A 23,560-nucleotide genomic window follows, 5' to 3' on the forward strand; every position below is an offset into this window, starting at 1 on the left:
TGTTCCTTCTCTCTTCTATTTGCATGATTAATTTTGATTAAAAAAAAGTTTCCTTAACGTACTTCGTTTTTAATTATGCAAAATGGAGTGTGAATTTGGACGTGATGTGCATTTGAGAGGAGTCTTTATTTCTTGCGACATATATTTTTATTTACCTCAATGTCTTTACTTCTTTTGCTTCCCTATAAGCGTTTGTGGGAGCAATGGCTGTATTGGGTAAAATCCGTATTCAGCTAGTTTCCGCAACCGAGAGCTCGGAGAGATCGGGAGGTCTCCATAGCTGGCACCCACTTCCACCTACTCGGGTCATATCAACAAATCTTGATCAGTGTGTTGTGGCAGAGAAGCATGTGGGGTACAGTTAGGTCACATCAGCCGACTGTTAGGGTTGAAAAATCTTGTTTTGGTTTCTATATAGATTAACTTATCATGTAAGCTAAGGGATATCCATCTCATCTCTTATAACATATTCCTAATTATTTCTCAAAAACAATTGATCCGGGCACACCGATTATTCTTGTGAACATATTTATCTTGCTTGATTTCTTATTTTTTTATGTTTGGTTCTTTCAATCTAACTCTCGTAATCACGATACCCGAAAGGTGAGTTTCCGGGATTGGATACGACCCACTTGTCTTTAAACCCTTGAAATACAAATCTCTAACTGATTATCCGTTTTCATCGGAAAACACGGGTGATTGTATAAACTTGAATAGTTCTACATTTTGGAAATGGGAAGTACAGTGACAGCATTTTGTTGCATTTTAGGGCTTTGAGAGTGCTATTCACTTGAATTATGCTGATGCTGAAAAGGTACCATGCTTTTGCTTAGCTCCAAACAACTTCTAGCACTGGTAGAGCATTGTGTAATAGTTGTTCATAGTTCTCAGGGTAATGTATGATTGTGTAAACTGTGAATGTATAAAAGAAGCTGCTACCTTAGTTTATAATTCACACTAATAAAGTTACACATTAATGTTATGTATGTTGGTAATTTCTTTCTCATCTCCTTTTAGGGTGTTTAAAACACAAACTTCCAATAAAGAAGATGGTTAGAATGGCAACTTCTATAACTTGGCAAATTACTTAAGAATCCACGTAGGTCATTCTTAAAGCATCTTTTAGTGATGCAATCTGAATATCATAACAAGGCCATATTATCCGGCTAATGTTCTTTAAAAATCTTGCATGATTTATGGATTCATCAGAAACAAGTATAAATCTTTATGTACATGTAACTTCACGCACTAATACACTTTTTGGGTCAAGGAAATCTTTATCTCCTGGATTAACAGCTCATACAGTCTCTGAAAACAAGCTGCAGAACAGAAATCTGTCCTTGACATTTCTACAACTCTTAATATAGTACATATATAATCATCTCAAAACATTGTTAACTTCAAAAAAGCAGATTTCACTCCAAGCCTTAACCTGCCTCAAAGAGTGGGTGCCTCTTTTGTATCAGATGCATCTACAGGTTCCTTAAATTTTGCCTTCTCACTGAGCACTTGAAATGCACTTACAAGATTCTGAAGTCTTGCAATAAACTCAATCAACAAGGAAGTAAATGTTGCCACTGACAACGTACTAGCACTTTCAAAAGTCCGTACTTCACGTTCGTTTAAAATCACATCTCCAATAAGTGAAAGCCGTGAAGGCCACATTGTCTGCTGCCCAAACACATCTGCTGAGGAACCCCATTGTGAAGTAGAAAAGTTGACACTTACATTTGGATTAAGAGTATCCATGTGTTTCAACGTGTGAGCAGACCTTAAATGGAGAGTTGCTTCACTGAGGGAGTTAATTACCATGGGTTTAGGTTCATTGTCCTTCAGTTCTTGAAGGCGTTCAGGATCTTCAAACTTCTTAGGTCTTTTTGAACTTTCCCAATTCTCTGCATTAACCAAAAGATAAGATTTTTGGTCAATCAGCAATTGGAGATCCTCAGCAGCCTTATGAACTTCGTTGAGAGGGTCTCCAGGGCTTAGTTTCTCCATCTTTTCTACTTTCTCTCCAAGCTGCCGTATCACTTTGGCTCCTTCAATCCCAACTCTCTGAATCTCCTTCATAAAAGTCCGCCTCAATTCAGATGCTGCCTACAAGACAAAAGAAATTGCACGAAGAGAGCATAAATTCTCAATCTTTTTTATCTAAAATCAAGAACAGGACCATAACAAGTTCAAACAGGAAATATAGCTGCAAGATCAGTCTTATATATTTCATGCAGCTAGCTGTCACTGATGTCTTGAATTTTCAGTTTATTAAGAAGAAAAGACATTAACTTGATCAAAAAAAAGAGGAAAAGATATTAAAATGGATATAACATGTATATTATGTCTATTAAGTAGAGAATCAGAAAATTGTATTTACAAGATCACTTTCATATTTTGAATCAATAGTCAAATATAATGCGATTTGTGAGATGACATATGTTTGGACAAAACTCCTTCGAGATCAGAGCATTGCTTGGTGAACTTCCATCAAGCTAGAGGAAATTATTGTGTCATGTTACTTAGTTGAAGCTGACGTTAAGAGGTTATCTGTATAAATACTTCTTTATAAGCTTCCTTCAAACAGTTTAGGTAGCAAAAGGATGTCACTAACGGATAAAGGTCATCTCAACATTTTTAGGACACTTATTGCAAAAAAGAAAATTTGCTAATTAACAGAAGGGAAGGTTACAGCCAAAATGCAAGGGTTCAGCCAAGCTGGCATTCAGAAATGATGCTTAATTGATAATCTCAGCCAGAAGTATCAAAGGTGAAAAGCACCACGACCAGGTAGGGCATTAAGTACAAAGTGCAATTAAAGCATGGGCTTTAGCGAAGAAAGGTGCTAATGAAGGGAAAAAGAAAAATTACATATGTAATATAAGAGTAAAAGCTCAACCAGTTCAAATTTCTAATTCAGATGTCAAGATGTAGTTCAAAGTATTGAGTAACTGGTTTGCTTATATTAAACTTTTAACTCCAGTTCAAATTTCTTATTAGTCCTGATCATTAAAACATTCATTCATATCTTTGTTAGTAATTTATGAATCACTTTGCTATGCGGATTCGATTCTCGTATCCTCCCAAGGTCCAAAGAAAGTAGTAACTTATTTATTACTACTACTTATTTAATTCCATAAATAGCATAGAATATATCCTCAAATTAAGGATTTGGCGTAGCTGGCCGTTATTGATACCACCCCTCCCTTAGGTTTCCATTTTCTTGCCACTCTCAAGAAGCAAAAAGCCTCAGTGCCTTGGTGTTTGTATTAAAGGCCAAACGTTCGACCTAAAGATTCAAGCAGCTTCAAGGTTTAAAATCTCCTCAACTTATCTTTGGATCTAAGATGGGCATCTACTTTCAGTAAGTAATTCTTAAATTTATTTATTAAACAATCCAGTGGCATGGTGTTGATAGCCGGCTCAACAAGATCGGGGGCCTAAAGCCAAACTTCACAGAGAGGCCCTAATTTGTTTTTAAAGAAATGAAAGATCGTCATATATATGTTTTATTTAAAGTATACTTTTCTAGCTGTTTTAGATGTGAAGTCATTAACTACTGCTTTATAGTCTATTTGTTCTAACAAATCCTTTTCAATTGATAATATGGCTATCTAGGGCCCCTTTTTGAGATCTAATTATTTATTTCAAAATATATATATCTCTTTTTGGAATTCGAACATTTACAACAACATACTCAGGTAATCTCATAAGTGAGATTTGAGGAGGATAGTGTGTACGCAGACCTTATCTGTACACAGACCTTGTCTCTAACTTGCGAGGTAGAGAGGTTATTTCCCACAGACCTTCGGCGCAAGGCAAAGCATATTAAAGCAGTACGGAATTAGAATATTTAATAATAAGAACAGTAAAAGCGAGAAATTAGTATGTGTGTGTGTGTGTGTGTGTGTATATATATATATATATATATATATATATATATATATGTAATTTTTAGGAAAAATGGGGTCCTCAAAAAGTTGGGACCCAAGCCATGGCTTTACTGGCCTTATGGTCGAGCCGGCCCTGATGGTGTTTATCTTTGTGATGCCACAAAAAGACTTATATTCAATATTTGACTACTCTGTAAAATTATTAAAACAGGAGCAAACTCTGAACACTTTATGAAATAGCAGACCAGAACTGCAGTTCCACGGTTGAGTTCTTACTTCTTATCCCGAAATAGGTTAGTTAAATAAATGAACCCTGTCAACATACTTACTTAACTAATGTCTACAATTTCGAAAACATTCAGTACTGAAGAATCAATTGAGTTTTCATCTGATGAAGAAATTATTAAACAGTTCTGTGTACACCTTTATGTTTAACCCATAGAGGGAGGGCAAACCCTTGACAGGTACTAATTTTAGTCTAGTTCCTATGTATCTGTTTGCGTGAAGTCAATGGAGTGGGTGAAAACCTTGGAGACTAGGGTACAAATCTAACACGCTAGGTGATCTTTTCGTATATGCCTAAATGTTGGTGGGCAAAGTTACCTAGTACCTACGCTGGTGTGAGGTAGCAGGCCTGGTGGAATAGTCGAGGTGCATGTAAGCCAACTGGCACACCACCGTTATAAAAAAAAGTTATGTAGAACTGCACAGGTCGAGTATGCTGATTAATTTAAGTACTTCTCTCCTATGCATATGCTGATTAATTGTACTTCTCTCATAGACATCTAAAATATTCCTATTTATTCATAAGCTGCCTAATTCCATATCATTCTAAAAACAGAAAAAGAAGAAGTGGCAGATATGAGTTAGGCTTCAAATTTATGGAATATAGAATAATAAAAGAATCTGCGCTGCCTATTGCTTTAGCTAAGTTAAAGAAGATTAGAAAAAACCATACCTGTATTTCCGAAAGAATGCACCCATGCATTGCCATGACCATGAAAGCACAGTGCCTTAGTGCACCACTGACTTTAACATATTCACCCCAAGGATACTTGAGCATTCTGTAACGTCCATGAGGGGGTTCCCACACAGCAAAAGCTAACTGAACGAGGATACTAAAATTAGCAACCCAAGAAAATAGGTATTCTTCCACCATCCCATATGAATGTCCAAATTCATCTTTTTTCTCTTTCCATCCAAAATAATGTAAAGCTACTCTAATAAGTTACATGTGCTCTATCTTTATTCTTCAATTTCTCTAAAATTAGCAACCCAAGAAAATAGGCATTCTTCCACCATCCCATATGAATGTCCAAATTCATCTTTTTTCTCTTTCCATCCAAAATAATGTAAAGCTACTCTAATAAGTTACATGTGCTCTACCTTTATTCTTCAATTTCTCTAATACAGAAAACTTACCAGCCTCCACATGTTACCTATTTAAAGTTGAACACTTCCAGACCTTAGCATAATATAGTGCCAGAATAGGACATTCAATTTGGAATGGAGGAAACTCAACATATTCACAGTTAAGCATCAATAGCAACATAGGTTTACCAGAGACTCTTCTTGGCTGGTGGACTCTACAGCAGCCCTGTAACCACTGTAGATGGGATCATCGGATGCCTGGTAAAGAAGAATTTTTGATGGTATCCTATCGTATTCAAGACATTGCAAATAGTCATTGACACAACCTAAAAAAGAAGCAAGGAAGATATTAGTCAAGAATATCATGTTTATGTTATGTCCCAAGACAAAATTAAAGATAACAGATGAAAGAATCTTCACCTTCCAAAGCAGTAGCGACACCATTAAAATTTTTCACCACCAACTTGTGCAAATCTTCACCAGCCCAAATGGGGAAGAGGCAGACATTTATAAGCAAACAAACAGCAGCTCCAACACCAATTAGCAACAATCGAGAAACAGCTGTATTAACAAAATCTGAAGTCCCCGATACTAGCACTATACAATATGTCAATAAGAAGACCCGGAATCCATATTCATATTGCTTCAGTGCAGGATACAGTTTCAAATAAGTCGTGCAAAATCCTGAATGGAAGAGAGAATGTAGAGATTAGCGCAGTATAGAAATTGTTTCCCCCGAAAAATATATACATGCATATTTTCACCACAACATACAAGGAAATAGAGAGAGAGTGTGTGTGTGTGTATGTTATTTATTATGGGAGCAAGAGGGAGAGGTTGCAGATTAGGATATAGTATGTATTAGCCTTGGAACATATATAGTAAATGGCTTTATTAGCTTCTATCCCATGTAGTAATCAAGTAAACTCTTCCTCTCGATGGCTCATTTAACGCTTATAAATGATACAAGAAGAAAAATGGTGATTCTGGTTGTAATATCGATGCGTAAGGTATGTGAGGAGAGAAAAGCTGAAAAACGCTTTCCTTTACTTTGAAGTTTCAATCAGTGTAATAGATATGTGTGATTGTCTTGAAATCTAAGTTAATGCAACGTTCTTCAGTAAGCTATTGAATCTAAGCATTCTATCAAGGATACTGAGTGGTTCATTCTTCTACGAAGTTAGAACCTGAGGAGCATATATGTTTCAAAAGGTTCACTCTATTCAAGAGTGGAGAATTAGGCTATTGTCTACATAGTTATCAAATGAAGGTTTAGTTGCGGCGTTGCGCCTAATGTAGGAGCCTATTTTGAGGAGTTATTAGGTCAGATTCTTCAATTTCTTCTTTTTGTTCATGTCACCCAGTTTCCAGGCTGGAAGAAGATCCTCTCTATATTACTTTCCTTGTTCATCACCTTTATTCAAAGATCCTTCTAACTTAAGTTTCCAAAAAAAAATCTACCCCAAGCAGAAAGTGAGACAAGCAATATAACTGCAAATTTAACTTCTACTATAAACATTATATGAAGAAGCAAGTTCACGCCTTTATGCATAAGCCGCTGCCTTCATGCCATGATTATGATATTTTGGCCTTTTGCCCCCTTCAATATTCTGAAGTCATGAAATCTATTAAGAGCATAAATTAAGTAATATTCACATTGCATTGAACAGTTCAAGAATTGAACCCTAATTAACGGAGAGACACGAATTATGTGCTCAAGTTTCATCAAAATTGGAAACTTGACATATTGTCAAACTTCCATTTTTTGTCCAATTTGTCATTTGTTTTTAAGTTTATTAACTAATAATGCAAAGTATTCAATCACTTACTGTTTTGACTAAGTTTCTAGCTAAATCAGTAGGCTAATTGATTCTCACTTTACTTTTACAATCTCTAAGCTAGTAAAGAGAAGCAGAGAAAAACAAGATAAAATTAGAAACAAAATGAATACATAACCTGTTTCATCAAGATTCATAAATAAACCAATTATAAAATTTCTATGATATTCTTGAAGTAAACTAAATACTAAAATTGAAACCAAACCTGCGATAAATACACTGATCACAATCACAATCTCTTGACATTCTCCAGCCTTAAGAGACAGTTCAGCAATGCCCAAAGCTAATCCTCCAGCAGATAATGTCCCCAAAGCCCTGTTAAATCCTTTGCTAAGTGTCGCACCTACACATTTAATTTATAATAATCTCAAATCAGCAATAACCCTTTCCTTTCCTTGAACAAAACATATACTCCCTCCGTCCCAATTTATGTGGCACTTTTCCATTTCTCGAGATTTAATTTGACAAATCTTTGAAGCTAAGTTAGATTCGATCAACTCAATATTATAAAATTAAAATTTAGATATTCAAAAACTATACGAAAAAAACTAAGTTGCAATTATTCTCATGTCAGTACGATGAAAAAAAAAATCTTTTAAAATGTTGGTCAAAATTTACAAAGTTTGAATCTCAATAAGCGAAAACTATTATTACTGCTGGTCTTTTTTCTCTCCTTGAGTTGAGGGTCTATCTGAAATAACCCATCTGCCATTACATGGTAGGGGTAAGGTCTGCCTACCCTCTACCCTCTCCAGACCTCACCTGGTGGGATTACATTATACTGGATATGTTGTTGTAGTTAAATCTCGATAAGCAAAAAGTGACACATAAGTTATTTTGGCTTAAAAAAAAACCTAAAATAAGTCAATCCAAACAGACTCATAGTTTGAATCTTATCACATAAATCAAGGAAACAGAAAGAGTAAAAGAGCTGCAAATTTGATGCAAAAAAAAAAAAAAAAAAAACTTACGTACCTATACTGAATTCAAACACGACGACAACAGTAAGTATCGCCCAAATGGAATGTTTACCAATATAAGGAAGTGGTTCTTTAAAGAAAATAAGGATGGAAACAAGTGCAAGAGCAAAACCCATTTTGGCAGAAAAGATAATCTTTCTTGGATCATTATGACCCATTTGAACTACTTTAATTGCAGCTTGTTTAACATTGTTAAAGTACTGATAAACTCCATAACGCAAACGTTGTAGAAAATTCTCGTTTTCTGTATAAGATGCACCACCTACTCCTAACTCTGAGTACCCTTTATTGGATAGTAATCTTTGTTTGTTTGTTTGTTCATGAAAACTTTGTTTTAATGAACCAAAAAATGCATTGCCTGTTGCCATTTTTTTTTATTTTTTTTTTGGTTCTTGTTTTTTTGGATCAGTTGATAAGGATTTAAGGGAGTTGCATGATTCTCTTTTTTAGATGCTCATATTCTCTTGTTTTGGTAAGGAAATTAATGGTGTATTAGTGTGATCTGAATTCAACTACTAAATTTATTGAGATTCTAAATTGGTTTGCTGTCGTCAACTGGATCTCGAGATCGGTTGTTTTTGGTCTCCAACTTTTAAAAAAAAAAATTAGAAAAAGGATTTAATTTTTCTCCGATTTTTCAGTTCTCCATATCCCTTTTAGAGCTAAATTACAGAAAAATTAACATAAAACAGATTTAATTATCCTTTTTTTTTTTTTTTTTTTTCTCAGTCGATACCCCCGTTGGAGGCCTAAATATTCTGAATTCGCACAACTTAAGGCGCTCCTTAATAGAATTTTTTTTAGACTCAGAGTTTGAACTCAAGAACACTGATTAAGAGTGGAGAACAATCTCGTTCACAGGGACGGAGGGAGGAAGGGTCAAGGAGGTTCAACCGAACCCTTTAGACGGAAATTAAATTATTTATATATGATTAAAATTATTTTTAATGTATATATAGTGCATGTTAAACTCCTTTGACTTCTTTACTTTTTTATATTTTTAACGCCTTAATTTAGCTCCGCCACTTAGAGTTGTTGGTATTATCCGTTCTTCTTGCTTAGACTTTACTAGTAGTATTTGTTTTCCTTTTTTTTTTTTTTTTTTTTTTTTTACTTCTCCCTTTCCTTGTAGACGGAAGAATGTTGGTCACGGACGCCACATCGTAGCATACTTTAATTTGGAAAAAGCTTAGCTTGCACTAAATATTTATACCAAATTAGTAAATATAAAATATATATTTGTATATTATTAGTTGTGTGGCCAAACGTTTAAAATTTGTGTATTTTGAAAAAAGTGCTTTTCCAACCAGAAATTTTTGGAGAATCGTAGCTTGTGTTTAATTAATTAATTAAAAAAATATTTTTGTTAATATTAGACCAATAATTTGTGTTTGAATAAAGTTTCAAAGGTGCTTCGGAGGAGAAGCTACCTTTTTCAGTTTCCGAAAAATGACTCAAGAACATGCATATTTTACCTAAGAGCTTGACCAAACATCTCAACTCTTTAAAATGAACATTTTTACTTCCAAAAAGCTTGACAAAAACAGTCTATATATCAATATCAAGAAAACACGTTAACCGATAATACTCACTTTAATATTTGATTTTAAAAGTTTCAATATTAGATTTAGCCTAAACATCAAGGGTGAATCCATTATTTTTAAGAGCTCTTGAACTTAGTAGTCAGCTCTATGGTTTTCAGATAGGTTAGTTCCGAGAAGCTTACAAGCCTACGAATGGCAAGGATCTCGCAGCAATTTTGATCCAGTTAAACATCTATTAATCCTCAGGTCAAATATCTTTTAGTAATTTAATTTCCTGTTATAGTCTCCTGTTAATTATGTAACAGGGTTTAGCACCATAGCAGATTATAAATTAAAATTGATAGAATAATTAATTAGAAGTAAATGGATTTAAAGTACTAACTATTACTAGTACTTTAACAAAATGAATAATAATAAGGTTTTGTGAGTCAATGAGCAACCGTCAGTAATGATAACTAATTAATTTTCATTGAGTGATGAAGGTGATGATGTTATATATTATTTGAGTATAATATCTAGTATAATGTATCATAATTGGTCAACTAATTCCATCCAATCATTCATTATTTTCAAACCCAGCCACAAGTAGGCCGGTTGTATTTACAAAGTCGCACGTCGCATTCGTTTTCTCTATTTATCTATACCTGGAGGATATTTTTAGAATAAAAAGAAATATTATGAGTGGTTTTAATGCCCCAAAATAAACCTTTAAACAATTTAGATAGTTGATGACGAAACTTTTCAGAAAGGCAAACTCGGCCAGTTGCTATTTTTTGATCATTTGATATTCTAGAACTAATCTAAATTTGCGTCACGTAAAGCCTATTAAAAGGAAAAATGGTCTTTAAGAAAAAAATTACATTCCCAACTTCAAAAATTTTAGGATTCAAACCTGAGACATTCAGTTGAGGGTAGAAGGATTATATGCATCCCACCGTTACAGTCAGTGGTAGACCAATTGCTTTTACAAGTTTCTGCACCCCTATAGACGAGTGTCCCCACTCCCCTTCGTTGGTAATATGAGATACGTGGTAGCTACTAATCAGTTGATAGCGCAAACAGAGCTAACTGCATAAATATCTTGAATCTCATAATTCGAAAAGCTTTTCGTTATGAACGTATAATTGGACCTTCATTATGTACTCTTACAGTTTATGCACAATAAAGTCCTTCTAGCCCTCGGAGTTGACAATTTCAACCAACAAAAATGTGCACCTTATCTGACATTATTGAGGGACGAAATTGGAACTTTACTGAGAATTTTAATTTTGTTGAGAAAATTGCATGGATCAACCTTAAACAACTCTCCTCTTGTCATAAAAACTTGCGAGTATGGAAGGGGAAAAGAGGATGGAAAAAGAAGCACTTATTTGTCCCTAAGATGTATGCAAATAAGAAGAGAAGGAAATCTCTTTGAATGAAATAGCAAACAAGAGTAAAATAAAATAAAAAGAACTGAGAAAGATCAATGAACATTACCTTTCAAGGTTTGCTTTCTCTTTGACCACATAAAAGGTTATTGCTTTTCATATGAACAATATATAAATCTTGGGTCAAAACCAGTTAAAACTGTCGAAAGACAAAAATGTTACCTATTCTTATACTAGAACCATGCTCTGATGGTACATTTAGCACTTTTTCCCCTGCCTAACATTTAATTATACTTTCTATCTCCAAGCATAACCTGCAGCCTGCAGCTACATAGATAACATGGGGTTTTCACATTCTCATCATTGCATGTAGTCGAGTAGAGCATGATCAGGTTTCTGGACCGACAACACCAGTGCTGTAGACGGGTAGTAACTTACTTACAAGTAAGCAGACTCCTTGAGCTCATGCCCTTGAAGGCTTTCTAAAGTTCCTCCGATTCAACCTTAGAGACGGGCAAGACTCTCATGGGCTCAATATATCAAGTTGACACCCACCAGCTAGGGGCCAAATACGTGTCTTGAACCTCGTTAATGAGAACTACACAGATAACTTAGATATAAGTAACTGTGCAAGCTAAAGCAAATCCATCAATTCCTTAATGTGCAAGAGCAGTTGTCAAGGGAATCAAAAATTTTGCAGAAGATTGGAAGTTAGCAAAGGGCAGCCCGGTGCACTAAGCTCCCGCTATGCGCGGGGTCCGGGGAAGAAGATTGGAAGTTAGCATGCATGTAATATGTAACAATGATGAAACGGGAGTCTTTGTTGAAGAAGATTAGTGTGATTATATTTGGAGGGTGGGGGCTGGTGCAGGGGAGGGAGTTGAACCAGTGAGCAAACTTAATGAGAGTCGTTCCAGACATTGTTTAATTGGACAGCAGCAAGAAATGTCTGAAGGGAAAACTGCTATATGATTTCTGACAGATTTGATGATTGAATTTCCCTTGCAACTCTGGAATTGTTTGAAGTTTTCTGATCTCCTCTTGATTTAACTTGCATTCGCCGTGACGCTGACACCTCCCATGCTCCTGACTCAGGCAGCTATTTATACCGTTCATCCTAAGAAAATAATGTTTCTCAGACTATATTCCGGAACTTGTCATGCGATATTACTCAGGATTTATGGAATTTCTGACCCCGAAGAGGACAACAGCATCAAGTTTTCAGGCAAAGCCATCATTTTGTAGGACGGGACACCCTGACAAATTTGTTCATCCTGACGCTCTTTGTATTCTTCCTCTTTGTGATAGCAGTATTGTTCAACTTGGCTAACTTTTCCCTTCTCCCCTCAATGTCAGCTTGAATAACTTTCTCCCTCTTCTCATTTGACAGCAAAGCAAGCCTCGCAAACTTCCTCGGGTTTACTGGCCCAAGCCTTTCATTTATGTCCTTGAAAGCAGGAACAAGGCCACGTCTAATAAAGCATCCTTTAATAAGCTGCATTGAGTTCATCTCCGGAAGGCTAGGTCTATTTTTCAACTCAAGATCTAAGCAAAATGGGGAATCCTTCAACCACATTCTTAAGGAATGAGCTTTTGCAACAACTATTCCAGTCCGAGTTTTACAAGGTAGAAATGGAGAACCCATCTCCCAAAGGTATGCCTTCACTGTACTATTTAAAGAAACTTTGTTGTATTCAGATTTACCAGTAATCAGTACAACAGATTTTGGAGATTCAGGAAAGCCCTCCAAGGATGCATCCTGCAGAAACAGTACAATTATGTCAAGCTCTGTTCACTGGTGGTATATCAAGCATGAACATAAATAAACAAATATTTGCTAGTTTATTAAGAAATGCTACAACTAAGGCAACAAGACTTTGATTTTTCCCCTAAAAGAACAAAAACAGAAATGAGTCAATGTCAAGTTTGTTAGATATAGCTGTGGGGATTGGCTGATAAGATTAGCGAATTTAATCACAACCCAAATTTTATGACGCTGCAATTAAGAAATTTTCTTTGGAACACGTCAATAGAATCGGCAGAGAGGAGCTAGATCACAAATCTCCTAATTGAAAAAGAATCTTTATATAGAAAATATGAAGCTTTAAAGAGCTTGAAAATGTTATTTTTCTTTGGGATATTGTCATGGAACATAAGCTTTTAAAGGAAAACTTTGCCTGCATATGGTCAAGCCATAATGTGAGACCAACAAGAGCAGCACCGGCAGACAGTTTCCTGAAGTCGGCCCCCCAATCCTTGTCAGCCACCCTGCAGAATAAGATGAACATCAAAAGAAAATCAGATAAAAATGCAAATTAAACTAGTAAAGTTTCAAATAAAAGATTGTCATGAAATGCATGCCACAATCTTGACTAAATATTTAAGCAGATCCTCCTTGATCTTAGTTTTGATGCAACATTAACAAGCATCAATTTTAAACAGGGTCTTCAATGGAGAGACAATATAAAGAAACTGTCATCTCTCCAAGGCCTTGCATAAGAGAATTCGGAGAAGTCTACCATACAAAGACAAATCTGCAGACTCCTTCAGCCAAATGGCAACTCACATAAACTGAAATTTCTAAAGAGTAGGACCCACTCAAATCCTTTTGGTGAAAGAAAAGAAGGATTTGCTATTCTCTACTTCCCCAATCAAGTCAAGGGGCAGTCGCACAGAAAGAAACTTTTTTGGACAGAAATTTTTTTGCTCTTTTTTTTTTTTTTTTTTTTTTGATGAAGAAAAATTTGGACCATTTCTAGATTTGTGTGTGTCATCCTTGCGCAGGGGCCATGCTAATCTTCTCTGTACCGTTCCAAATTTATCGGATGTCCCCGAAGAGAAATGGTCCAAATATTTTTGGACTCTTAAGATTGTCTTTCAGTACATATGAATTTTCAAAGAAATAGTGGCACGGCCAGCAGTAAGAAAAGGAAACACATAGAGAAGTCCATTAGAAGCATAATAGAAATAGTCAAAAACAACAAAAGAGTGACCATCAGCTAGAAACAAAGAAAACGAAATGCCTGAAATGCGAAGCACTGGAAACAGAAAATAACTCACAATCTTTTTTATAGGAGAAAATAACGTACAATTTTAAATGTTCTAAAACTACTTCAGGTCCCTTTTTTAAATGGTAAGGTATTATTAATAACAACATTAAGAAGGTGCTGGAAATCTGTACAAAGGAGCAAAAGTATATCCCTCTCTAAACATGTAGGGATTCTAGCATCTCTAGGACTGATTCTGCCTCATTTACAAGTTCCATTTACACCAAAAATAAAGCAAAAAGATGTTGTTGGCTTTTATCCTTTGGATGGAGTTGTTCGTATCTCTCTCTTTTCAAACTGTCCACCAGATGCAAGCTGGTATAGTATTCGTAACTGTTGCAAAGAATCACATTTAGATTGCAAGCCTAGATATCGCCTCCCTGTAGTTAACTAATAATATCTGAATTGAAATAGAATGGTGTTGTGTTGTAGACACCAGAAAAAGAAGAAAGTATGGTCAAGTTGTAGCACAGGTGCCGTTCAATGTAGTAGGTAATAATAGCAGGTACAGAGAGTGAACTGTAGCAGTTCTACATATGATTAGGTGGAATAACCCCAAAGATAAACTGTAAGCCTAGAGTCAAACCTTAACCTACCTCAGCGTGGGATTCCTGGGTTAATCACTTTAAACCCAAGTTTCTTGACCCCCCATGTGGAGGGGGAGATTGGGTTCCAACGGTGTTATAATGCACCATTTGGGTGGTCTAATGTCTACCTAAGAAGCCCTTATCCAATGGTTATCCTACAGCAGTAGTTTCAACAGGAATTTGAGTCTGATTTCTAGACAACTCCTAAAGGATTTCAGGAAAAGGTAAGACGCAGAAACTGGCATTTTAATCTTTGAAAGAGACAATTATGAACAAAATATTCAACAAATGATATCAGATGCTTCGAGTAAGAGGTGCAAATCAAATCAAATTTCATCTGGAAGATTTCCGTGTATTCCATGAAAAACAAATAACAAAAAGAATGAAGTTAAGAGGTTTCCAGATGCCATGTAGTTTTTAAAAGTGGAATATCTAAGCTGTAGATCGTATACACCGTGATTACAAGTATAGGTTTCCTTATTACGTTGCAAGCCAAGTCAATGTACCTGAAAACACCACTATGGTAAATGCTCCTTTTAATAGCCAGCTGAAAAACCCACGAGGCTGTGGCCCGGAGTTCAAAAGCCCATAACAGGTCTTCCAAAGCATTTACAAAATTCAATGCTGCTTTATCCTCTGCGGCTTCAATTTGCTCCAGGTAGAGGTCTAAGTCCAACACCATAGACTCTGAATTCTCTGTTAGAAACCTGCATTTATGAGACAAACAGTTAGTTGAAATGAGGAAATGGAATCCCTGAAAAGACACCCACACACCCAAAAAGTAGAAGTTTCCTGAATAGCAAAGAAAAAAAATTAAATTCAAATTGTGCCTGATAGGAAGACTAAAACCAGCATCAGCGACAGCATTTAAAAGAGTTTTGGCTTCAATCATGTATTCGCATAAACTAGCGGCCCGGATAAAGCAAGTCCATATCCTGTGATCTGGTTCTAGACCTTCCCCAATCATCTCCTTAAGCTTCAAATGGCCAGTATCGTAATCTCTGCTTTTGAGATAAGCATCAATAACAGAGCCATATTGTAGAGTACTGAGATTTACACCATTTGACTTAAGACTATTCAGCACTTTCTCAGCTTCCATTGGATGGCCAGAAGTACCATATGAAGTCATCAGCAAATGCATCGTAGCATCAGATGGTTCCACCCCTGATTCCTTCATCTTCTCTATTAGCTTTTCAGCTTTGGAATGATTTCCAGAACTTCTGTACATTTTCATCATTAAGTGATAAAAAGAACGATCGAGGTTATGTCCTTCTGACCTCAGGCTTTCGAAGAGTTCCTCAGATTGTTCCAGCATCAGCTCCTTACAAAATGCAGCAATCAGGCTTTTATAAGTGTCTCTCTCAGGAGACAGACCCAGCCTTTTCATCTCATGCAGCAATGAAATAGCTTCATGAGGTCTACGATCTCTACAGTACATTATTATCAAATTATTGTAAGTATCCAGATCTGGTTTGAGTCCAGCTTCTTGAATTCTCTGGTATATGTTCACTGTCTTCTTGAAATCTTCAATTCTAGTATATAACTTGAGCATTGAATTCCATATTGAAAGATCTGGCTTGAATCCAGCTTCCTCCATTTCAGAAAGCATGGCTTCAGCATCCCTCACTTGTTTTGTCCTGGACAGTAACCCGATTATAATTCTATAAAGATGCATGGTAGGTAAATATCCAGCAGCCCTCATTCCGTGGTAAATTTTCTTCACTTCAAATATGTTACCAGCTTGTGCAAATGCCTCGAGCATCAAAAGAATGGAACTCTTACTAATCTTAAAACCCATATCTTGTAGTTCCTGAATCAGAACATACAGCTCGTTTAATCTACCATCAACAATTAACGCTTGCATGAGATTGTTTATGGTATCCACTGTAGGAGATGGACCATTTCTCATCATGGTATTGAAAACAGCTCTAGCTTTCTCATAGGAACCACTTAAAGCATAAGCTTGTATTAATGCATTCCAAGCCGTCCTCCCCACAACACCATACCGCTGTTCTAGAGTTGCCACAACGCTCTCTGCCTTTTCAACTTCTTTCAGCTTACCATATGCCTCCATAAGACTTACATGAATTGAGGTGTCCCCAAGGGTCATGCCATTTGCTTCCACCTGGTCAATCAAATATTGAGCTGTTTCTGGCAAACCCATCTTGCAGTAAATGACAGCCATGATTCCGCAAATATCCCGAGAAAGTTCTACACCCCTGGCCCTCATATCAGAAAATATTTGAGAAGCTTCAGCAAACTGTTCAGCCTCCTCGCAACACTTGATGAGGGACTCATACACAGAAAAACTGAAATTATATGAATCATCTTCACCTGTTTCGCGGTATTCATCCAAAGCAGCATTCAAATTTTGAGCTTTGCAGTTAATAACAATCGAGGCATCAGTTATAAGCTTCTTGGACCTGGAATCATGCTCCTTCACAAAATTTAGCAACTCTATAGCTTCTGAGATCTTCCCAGATGAACTGTACGAACCCAAAATAGACAACAGGTCATCATGATTAAAATCAGAACCTTCTTCAACAACTAATCTCAACAATTTGGCTGCAAAGTCATAGCATTCACCCTTAATAAGTACAGCTAAAATGGATTGCGGACTCAAATTACCCAACTCTTTCAAGTCCTTAACCACAACCTTGATATTTTCTTCTTCATTTTCTCTTCCAAGAACTCGGAGCATAAATTCGTATAGAGCAAGATCAGGAGCGAATCCACTGCGCACCATATCATGATACAACAACATTGCTTTTTTGGTCTCACCAGACCTCAGATTCATGTCCAACATCACTGTGTATGCCAAGTGATCTGGTTTAATTCCAGAACGGACCATGCAGTTGAACATATCTTCTGCATCAACTCTCTTCCCTGCCTTTGCATAACCACAAATCAAGGCACTGTAAGTTCTCACTGTTGGCTTTATCCCTGCATTTAGCATCTCAGACATCACTTTTGAAGCCTCTTCCATTTTATTCTCTTTCCCTAGTGAGTCAATAAGAATAGTATATGTAACTACATCAGGGCTTCGACCAGAAGATATCATATCCCTATAGACTTCCAATGCAAGGTCATGCCGGCCTTGTTTCCCGTACATGTCGATGATGGTATTATAAGTCATTTCATCCTTTCCAAATCCCATGTTCACCATCTCTTCACGGATTTCTTTAACCTTCTCAATATTCCCCTGCTTAGCAAATGCATGGAGCAGTGAATTATATGTCACTGCATCCGGATAAAAGCCATTTGCCTCCAGTTCACTGAACAGCCTTGCAGCCTCACCATCCATTCCACATCTCCCGAAAACTGAAATCATAGCATTATACGTCCACAAATCAGGTTGGCATCTATGGCTTTCCATATCATTAAAAACTTTTACAGCTTCCTCAACATTTGATTCGCGTGAGCAAGCACTGATCAGAGTGTTATAAGTTATTATATCAGGTTGAACACCCGAACTCCTCACTTCATCAAGAAGTTCAATCGCCAAGTTCGGTGTCATAGGACTTGATTTAAGACGTGCATTAATTAACGTATTAAAACTCACAAGATCCGGCTCAAGCCCCCGCTTATGCATTAAATCAAGTAACTCTTGAACACGCGAAAACCTCCCATTTCGAGCATAGACACCCATCATTGAATTATACACTTGAACTGTGTTCCCAATATTTTGCTCTGCCCGCATAAAGATCTCCACAGCCAATGCTTCTTGATTCGCCTTACCCAACACAGCAAGTATCGTTGCAAGCATTCTAGCATTCGGAGAATACCAATTCCGAAGATTCAACCATTCATAAACCTCTAATGCCCTTTGCCAACTAGACTGACCAACCCATTTCACCACAAAACAAAAATCAGTTGGGGTCATTTGCACCATCTTTTCATCTAACACATCAGCTACAAACTCCTCAGATTTCAACCCCAATATCTTATCAGTTAAAAACTGAACCCTATTACGCCAATCTTTCGCTCTTTTTAGTGCAAGTTTCGTCATTTTCTTTGCTTTAGTCCTACTTGGCCTACCCAAAACCTCTTGTGTTTCATCATTCAATTGAAAGTTCAAATATTCCTCTCCCTTCTCCATTCTTTTTCCCTCTTTACCCTCATAATTATCTATATTTACATCAAATTCAACATCTTTCATTGAAGGGATGGTAACAGTTTGGTGGGTGTCTGTAAATTTCAAGTGGGGCCATCTAGAAGATGGAGAAGCTTTACTATAAGTAAATTTCTTGGGAGTATTATCTTGGTCTTCACTAACAGTATTAGTAGCATAATTTGAGGAATCTAGAGAACAACATAAAGGGGTTTTCCTTTGTACCTTTGATTTTGTTGTGGAGTTAAGCTGTGGTGGAGCAATACTAAGTAGTGCTGTAGATGCAGCCATGCCAATAAAATTGTCTTCAAAGACTGTTTACTGACATAGTAGAGACTTGATTGAATACAGAATCGAAGGTAAGCAGAGAGCTTATATTGTTTGTGTATTTTTGCTTTTGTGAAATGAGAAGACAAGACACTTGTGGTTTTTTGGCGGGTTGTTTCGGATATATGTCTCACATTTTATACGGATGGGTTTATGAGGTTGGCTTTGGTCACTAGGCAAAGAGACACTGCAGATATAGTTTTCCAGGATTTCTTGTTCCGTTCTTTATAAGATTAAAAAAATGGGGATAGTTTTAATAATATACATTCAAGCATAAAATATTATATTTACATAGCCATGTTTTTAATTTACATCTGAATGTTTGTACACATGATATACAACATTATACAGTTACCGTAGATAATATAAAAACTTTATATAAAAGGGTATAATAAAAGGGTCATTTCAAAAAATATTTGAAATATGGGCCATTTCGGATAAATAATTTCTCCAAAAGACAGAGTATTATTTTTCCTAAAAAAGGTCCAACTTTAATCCTAAATGTTGGTAAATTTTATTTGGTCCGATTGAAGGGGTGCTAGTTAATCTATTAGCCAATTAGTTTATCTTCGTCTAAAACTCTATTATCTGTAGTTTTATAAAACCGGGAATATAAATGTTAGTTGATTAAAGTATTCTTTAAATATTAAACATCTTTTATACCCTAACCCATATATCCTTTTGAGTAGGGTATATTTGACTTATTAGATTGGACATATAAGTAATACGCTAATATATATCTAATGGATAGTCCGGTAGGTTAAACATAAGGTATAAGAAATTCGATTTTCGGATAATCAAAAATTCGAAGTTCCAAATCCGAAATCTTAATTCCGATCCAAAATTCAAAAAATTTAAAAATTGAATCTGAAATCCAATTCAGAATCTGAAAATTTCAAAATATAAGTCCAAAATGTTCGAATTCGGGTTTATCCAAATTATGCACACCCCCTACTCTTAGTCCTCCATGATACCATCATGGTATATAAATATAATGAGATAGTATCATGGAGGAAGGATTTTGGATAAGGGGATACTTGGGTAAATAGTTTCGATCGGACTAGGTAAAAGTGAAATTAGTTTATGAGGGACATGGCCAAATAAATATTTTATTTTTATGAATTTTTTGTTGTTGTTTTTGCTTAAATTTTTGACATGACGATGTTTTGTTTCAATATAAACATAAACATAATAACTGAGATCAAGACAACATTGGAATACAACGATTTTTAATTATGTTCATCCTCATAGCTTTCCTTTGCCTCCAAATAATATCCTTTTCTATATAAATATAACATATTTTCAAGTACACAGTGTTTTGCAATGAACATAATAAATTAAGAAAAGAACCAAACAAATCCCCGACGTTGGTGTATATTTCATATAACATGTTTTCTCATACCAACAATCATATTACACTTTTTAAAGGAATATCAATGTTGACACTTTGCTTTTACGATCCACCGAAATTGAGGCCTTTTGTCGCTCTGATTCGTAAAAAAAAAAAAAATAATAATAATAATAATAATAATAATAATAATAAGAAGAAAAAAAAAATGTTGACAACAAGAGTTCTTGTAAGACAGCATTACTGTAAGAATGAGTCGTGTTAGCATTGTTATCTTTAACATAAATATAGGAGCATGTAAGAGCACAAAATCTCTTTTAGCTAATTATTAGCATTATAATTCTTTTGTAGCTTGTATCTCTAATGCTTACATATTTGACTAACTGGAGAAGGCTTTTAAGTACATCTGAAGGCTAAAGCAGGAAAATGCACACGTTATTTCCATTTTCCAGGGGTGCTGTACTATTTTGGTTCTAAGAACAAAAATGGAACCTAAGCTTTTACATCCCGAAACTGAAAAATCATCTGGAGAATTGTCTTTACAGAGTAGGCACGGTGAAGGCAGACTGGGAATGAATTGGAACCTATAGAGATGGGCAAACTTACTCAAATGACTATCTTATTGTAGCTTTCTACCATTTGTAGCTACCCTTTTAAATATTACCATTTGTAGCTACATTTTGGCAAAATAATGTATGTTTTCGCGTGTATTTGTTGCCAACAAATACATGAGAACAAGGTAAAAAAAAAAACATGATCCTTGATTTTAGTCTTTAATGGTGGAGCTATTAAATTATATATTAATATATATTTTTTTGATGTATTTTAGTGATTTTTTTTTTATGTATTTCAGTGATTTTTTTTTTTTTGCCATAATGTATTTCCGTGTTTTTTTTTTTTTAATGTATTTCAGTGGCTTTTTTTGATGTATTTCAAATACATTGTGTACATTCCAACTACTATGAAGCCAAATATATTCAAATTTCGTGTATTTGAATGGATTTCAACATATACATTTAGATACAAGACCAAAAAATTCAAATACATGACAAATACATTCAAAAAAATAATGTGTTTGGCTATTAACAAAATACACTAAAAAATGCACTAAAAAATACAAAACAAATACATTAAAAAACAGTGTATTTGTAAGATGTAGATTTTTGAATGTATTTGTATTTGGCTTTTAACAAATACATATGGCCAGATCTGAGACACTACCACCACCAAAAAACCCTAATCTCTACACCACCAAAATCCTAATTTGAGACACCACCACCACCAAAAACCCAAATCTGAGACACCACCACCACCAAAAAAACCCTAATCTTTCCATCACCAACAAAACCCTAATCTCTCCACCTCTACATCATCTTCTCCGCCGTCATCTCAAAATCAGTCCATCACCGCCGCCACCAACAATGCACACGCCCAGATCTGCAGAGTGAAAAGAGAGAGAGGGGTGAGCACAGAGGGAGACGGAGAAGAGAGAGGGGCGGCGGAGAGAGAGAGGGAGAAGAGAGAGGGGCGGCGGAGAGAGAGAGGGGTGAGCACAGAGGGAGAGGGAGAAGAGAGAGAGGGGCAGTGCTGTCATGGTGGTGGTGGTTGAGAGAAGGGAAGAGAGATTTTTTAGGGTTTTGAGAAATGAAAAATCTAAAATGGGTAGTGATTGAGAAAAAAGAAAAATATATGTGTTTGGGTATGTATTTTTTGATATCGCTACCATTTGTAATTTAGAAAAGTTAATTAGCTACTAAATATAATTAAATAAAAGAATAGTTAATATTAATAATAGTAAAAATTTCATAAAGATTGGGCCAAGGATCTTCCTCTTAATTTACGGTGTTTTTCGAGGCTCCACACTCCCCTGCAATTAGTGAGGCCCGGCCCATTAGCCTGAAGATGGGGAGCTTGTACCCATTTGGTACTAGATTTTAGCTCAAATTTTGAAATCACATTTGGAGATTATTTTAAATAAGTGTTTGTTTATCAAATTAATAAGTATATTATTTCAATTTCAAACTTGAAAATAGAACTCGAAAAATAAGTTTGAGGAGTTTTCACTCACAAAATTTCAACTATATTTTCATGCTCAAACTCAACTTGAACTTCCACTTTTTCAATTTTAACTTTAAATACTACTTTTTCTTTTTTCAAATCTCAACTAAATCATATCCAAACGCCTACTTGATATTCATGCAGAATGTGCAAATAGTTTAATTCAAATAAGCAAGGCGTCACTAGCTTTCTTTACTAATAGCAATTTCTGCATGAGTTGCTAACATCAAGTCTTCAAAGTGAGTAATAGTCAGTTCCTGACGAGGATAGTCCCCGATTTCCTAGCCAGCAATGATCTTTTTCTCTTTTAAATAATAAAATACACTACTTTTATAAACTCTTAAGCAAATTTGGTGCCTGCCATCACTATTTACATTTACCAGGGATGGTCACCTTTTGCTTTGATCGTATTATGTCTTTCAAGCATGTAGCTGAAACAATGCTTTGCAATTTAAAAGCGTATTTTGATGTGGCAATGATTCTGTTGATTTGATTTCCTGAACGCTGCCCTTCCCACTTCCCCCTCCCCACTAAGAAAAATGAAAAGATCATAACCCTATGGTTCCTTTTAAGTATTGAATTGAAAGAATTAAAGTGCCTTTAAAAACAAAGAGAAAAGTCATGCTGTGGGTGCGTCACATTTCATATTAGTTAAACATTTGACAAACAAAAGGAGCTATATGTTTATAAAACATTTGAATTTAAATTTACGCTGTTACCGTTAAAGATTGTGGTAGAACGGTAAAGACCTCTTTTTCCTTAACCCGAAATTTAGGGTTCATATCTTATAAATGGAGTTTCTTTTGGTAGGAAGTACTCTACCCTCAAGTCTCAAATAAAAGTTTCCGGCGCGTCCCCTCTCCCCCGCCCCCCGCCCCCAACCCCCAAACCAATATCAAATACCAGATGAAAAACGATGAAGTTCACTCTAGTGAAATTGTAGGGATGTTCATGGTTCGATTTGGGTCGGTTATTGATTAAAACCATAACTATAACCAAACCAATTTAGTCGATTTTTAAATGTCTAAAACCATAACCAAACCAAATAAAATAATAACCACCGGTTTGGTTATTGTCGATTTGGTTCAGTTTTTC

At 35.7% G+C, this 23,560-nt stretch overlaps 2 protein-coding genes and 1 non-coding gene across 3 annotated transcripts; all 3 read right to left on the reverse strand.

The window, feature by feature from the left end:
- Positions 1-1,172: 1,172 nt before the first annotated feature.
- Positions 1,173-8,699, reverse strand: LOC132632220 (aluminum-activated malate transporter 4-like). Its single transcript, XM_060348067.1, has 6 exons — positions 8,069-8,699; positions 7,299-7,436; positions 5,676-5,939; positions 5,445-5,581; positions 4,843-4,989; positions 1,173-2,097 (listed from the first exon to the last, which is right to left on the reverse strand). Exons 1-6 carry the CDS (start codon positions 8,439-8,441, stop codon positions 1,438-1,440), a joined length of 1,719 nt encoding a protein of 572 aa, XP_060204050.1. The 5' UTR covers positions 8,442-8,699; the 3' UTR covers positions 1,173-1,437.
- A 2,393-nt stretch (positions 8,700-11,092) lies between these two features.
- On the reverse strand, positions 11,093-19,246 carry LOC132632221 (pentatricopeptide repeat-containing protein At3g18110, chloroplastic). Its single transcript, XM_060348069.1, has 4 exons — positions 15,452-19,246; positions 15,128-15,328; positions 13,165-13,255; positions 11,093-12,746 (listed from the first exon to the last, which is right to left on the reverse strand). The coding sequence occupies exons 1-4, from the start codon at positions 19,021-19,023 to the stop codon at positions 12,222-12,224; spliced, it is 4,389 nt and encodes a 1,462-aa protein (XP_060204052.1). The 5' UTR covers positions 19,024-19,246; the 3' UTR covers positions 11,093-12,221.
- Positions 13,726-13,828, reverse strand: LOC132634585 (U6 spliceosomal RNA). The gene has a single exon (XR_009580285.1). It is a non-coding gene; the product is annotated as a U6 spliceosomal RNA (small nuclear RNA).
- Positions 19,247-23,560: the final 4,314 nt, after the last annotated feature.

The sequence above is a fragment of the Lycium barbarum genome, chromosome 3, assembly GCF_019175385.1.
Source record: "Lycium barbarum isolate Lr01 chromosome 3, ASM1917538v2, whole genome shotgun sequence".
In the NCBI taxonomy this organism is placed as follows: Eukaryota; Viridiplantae; Streptophyta; class Magnoliopsida; order Solanales; family Solanaceae; genus Lycium; species Lycium barbarum.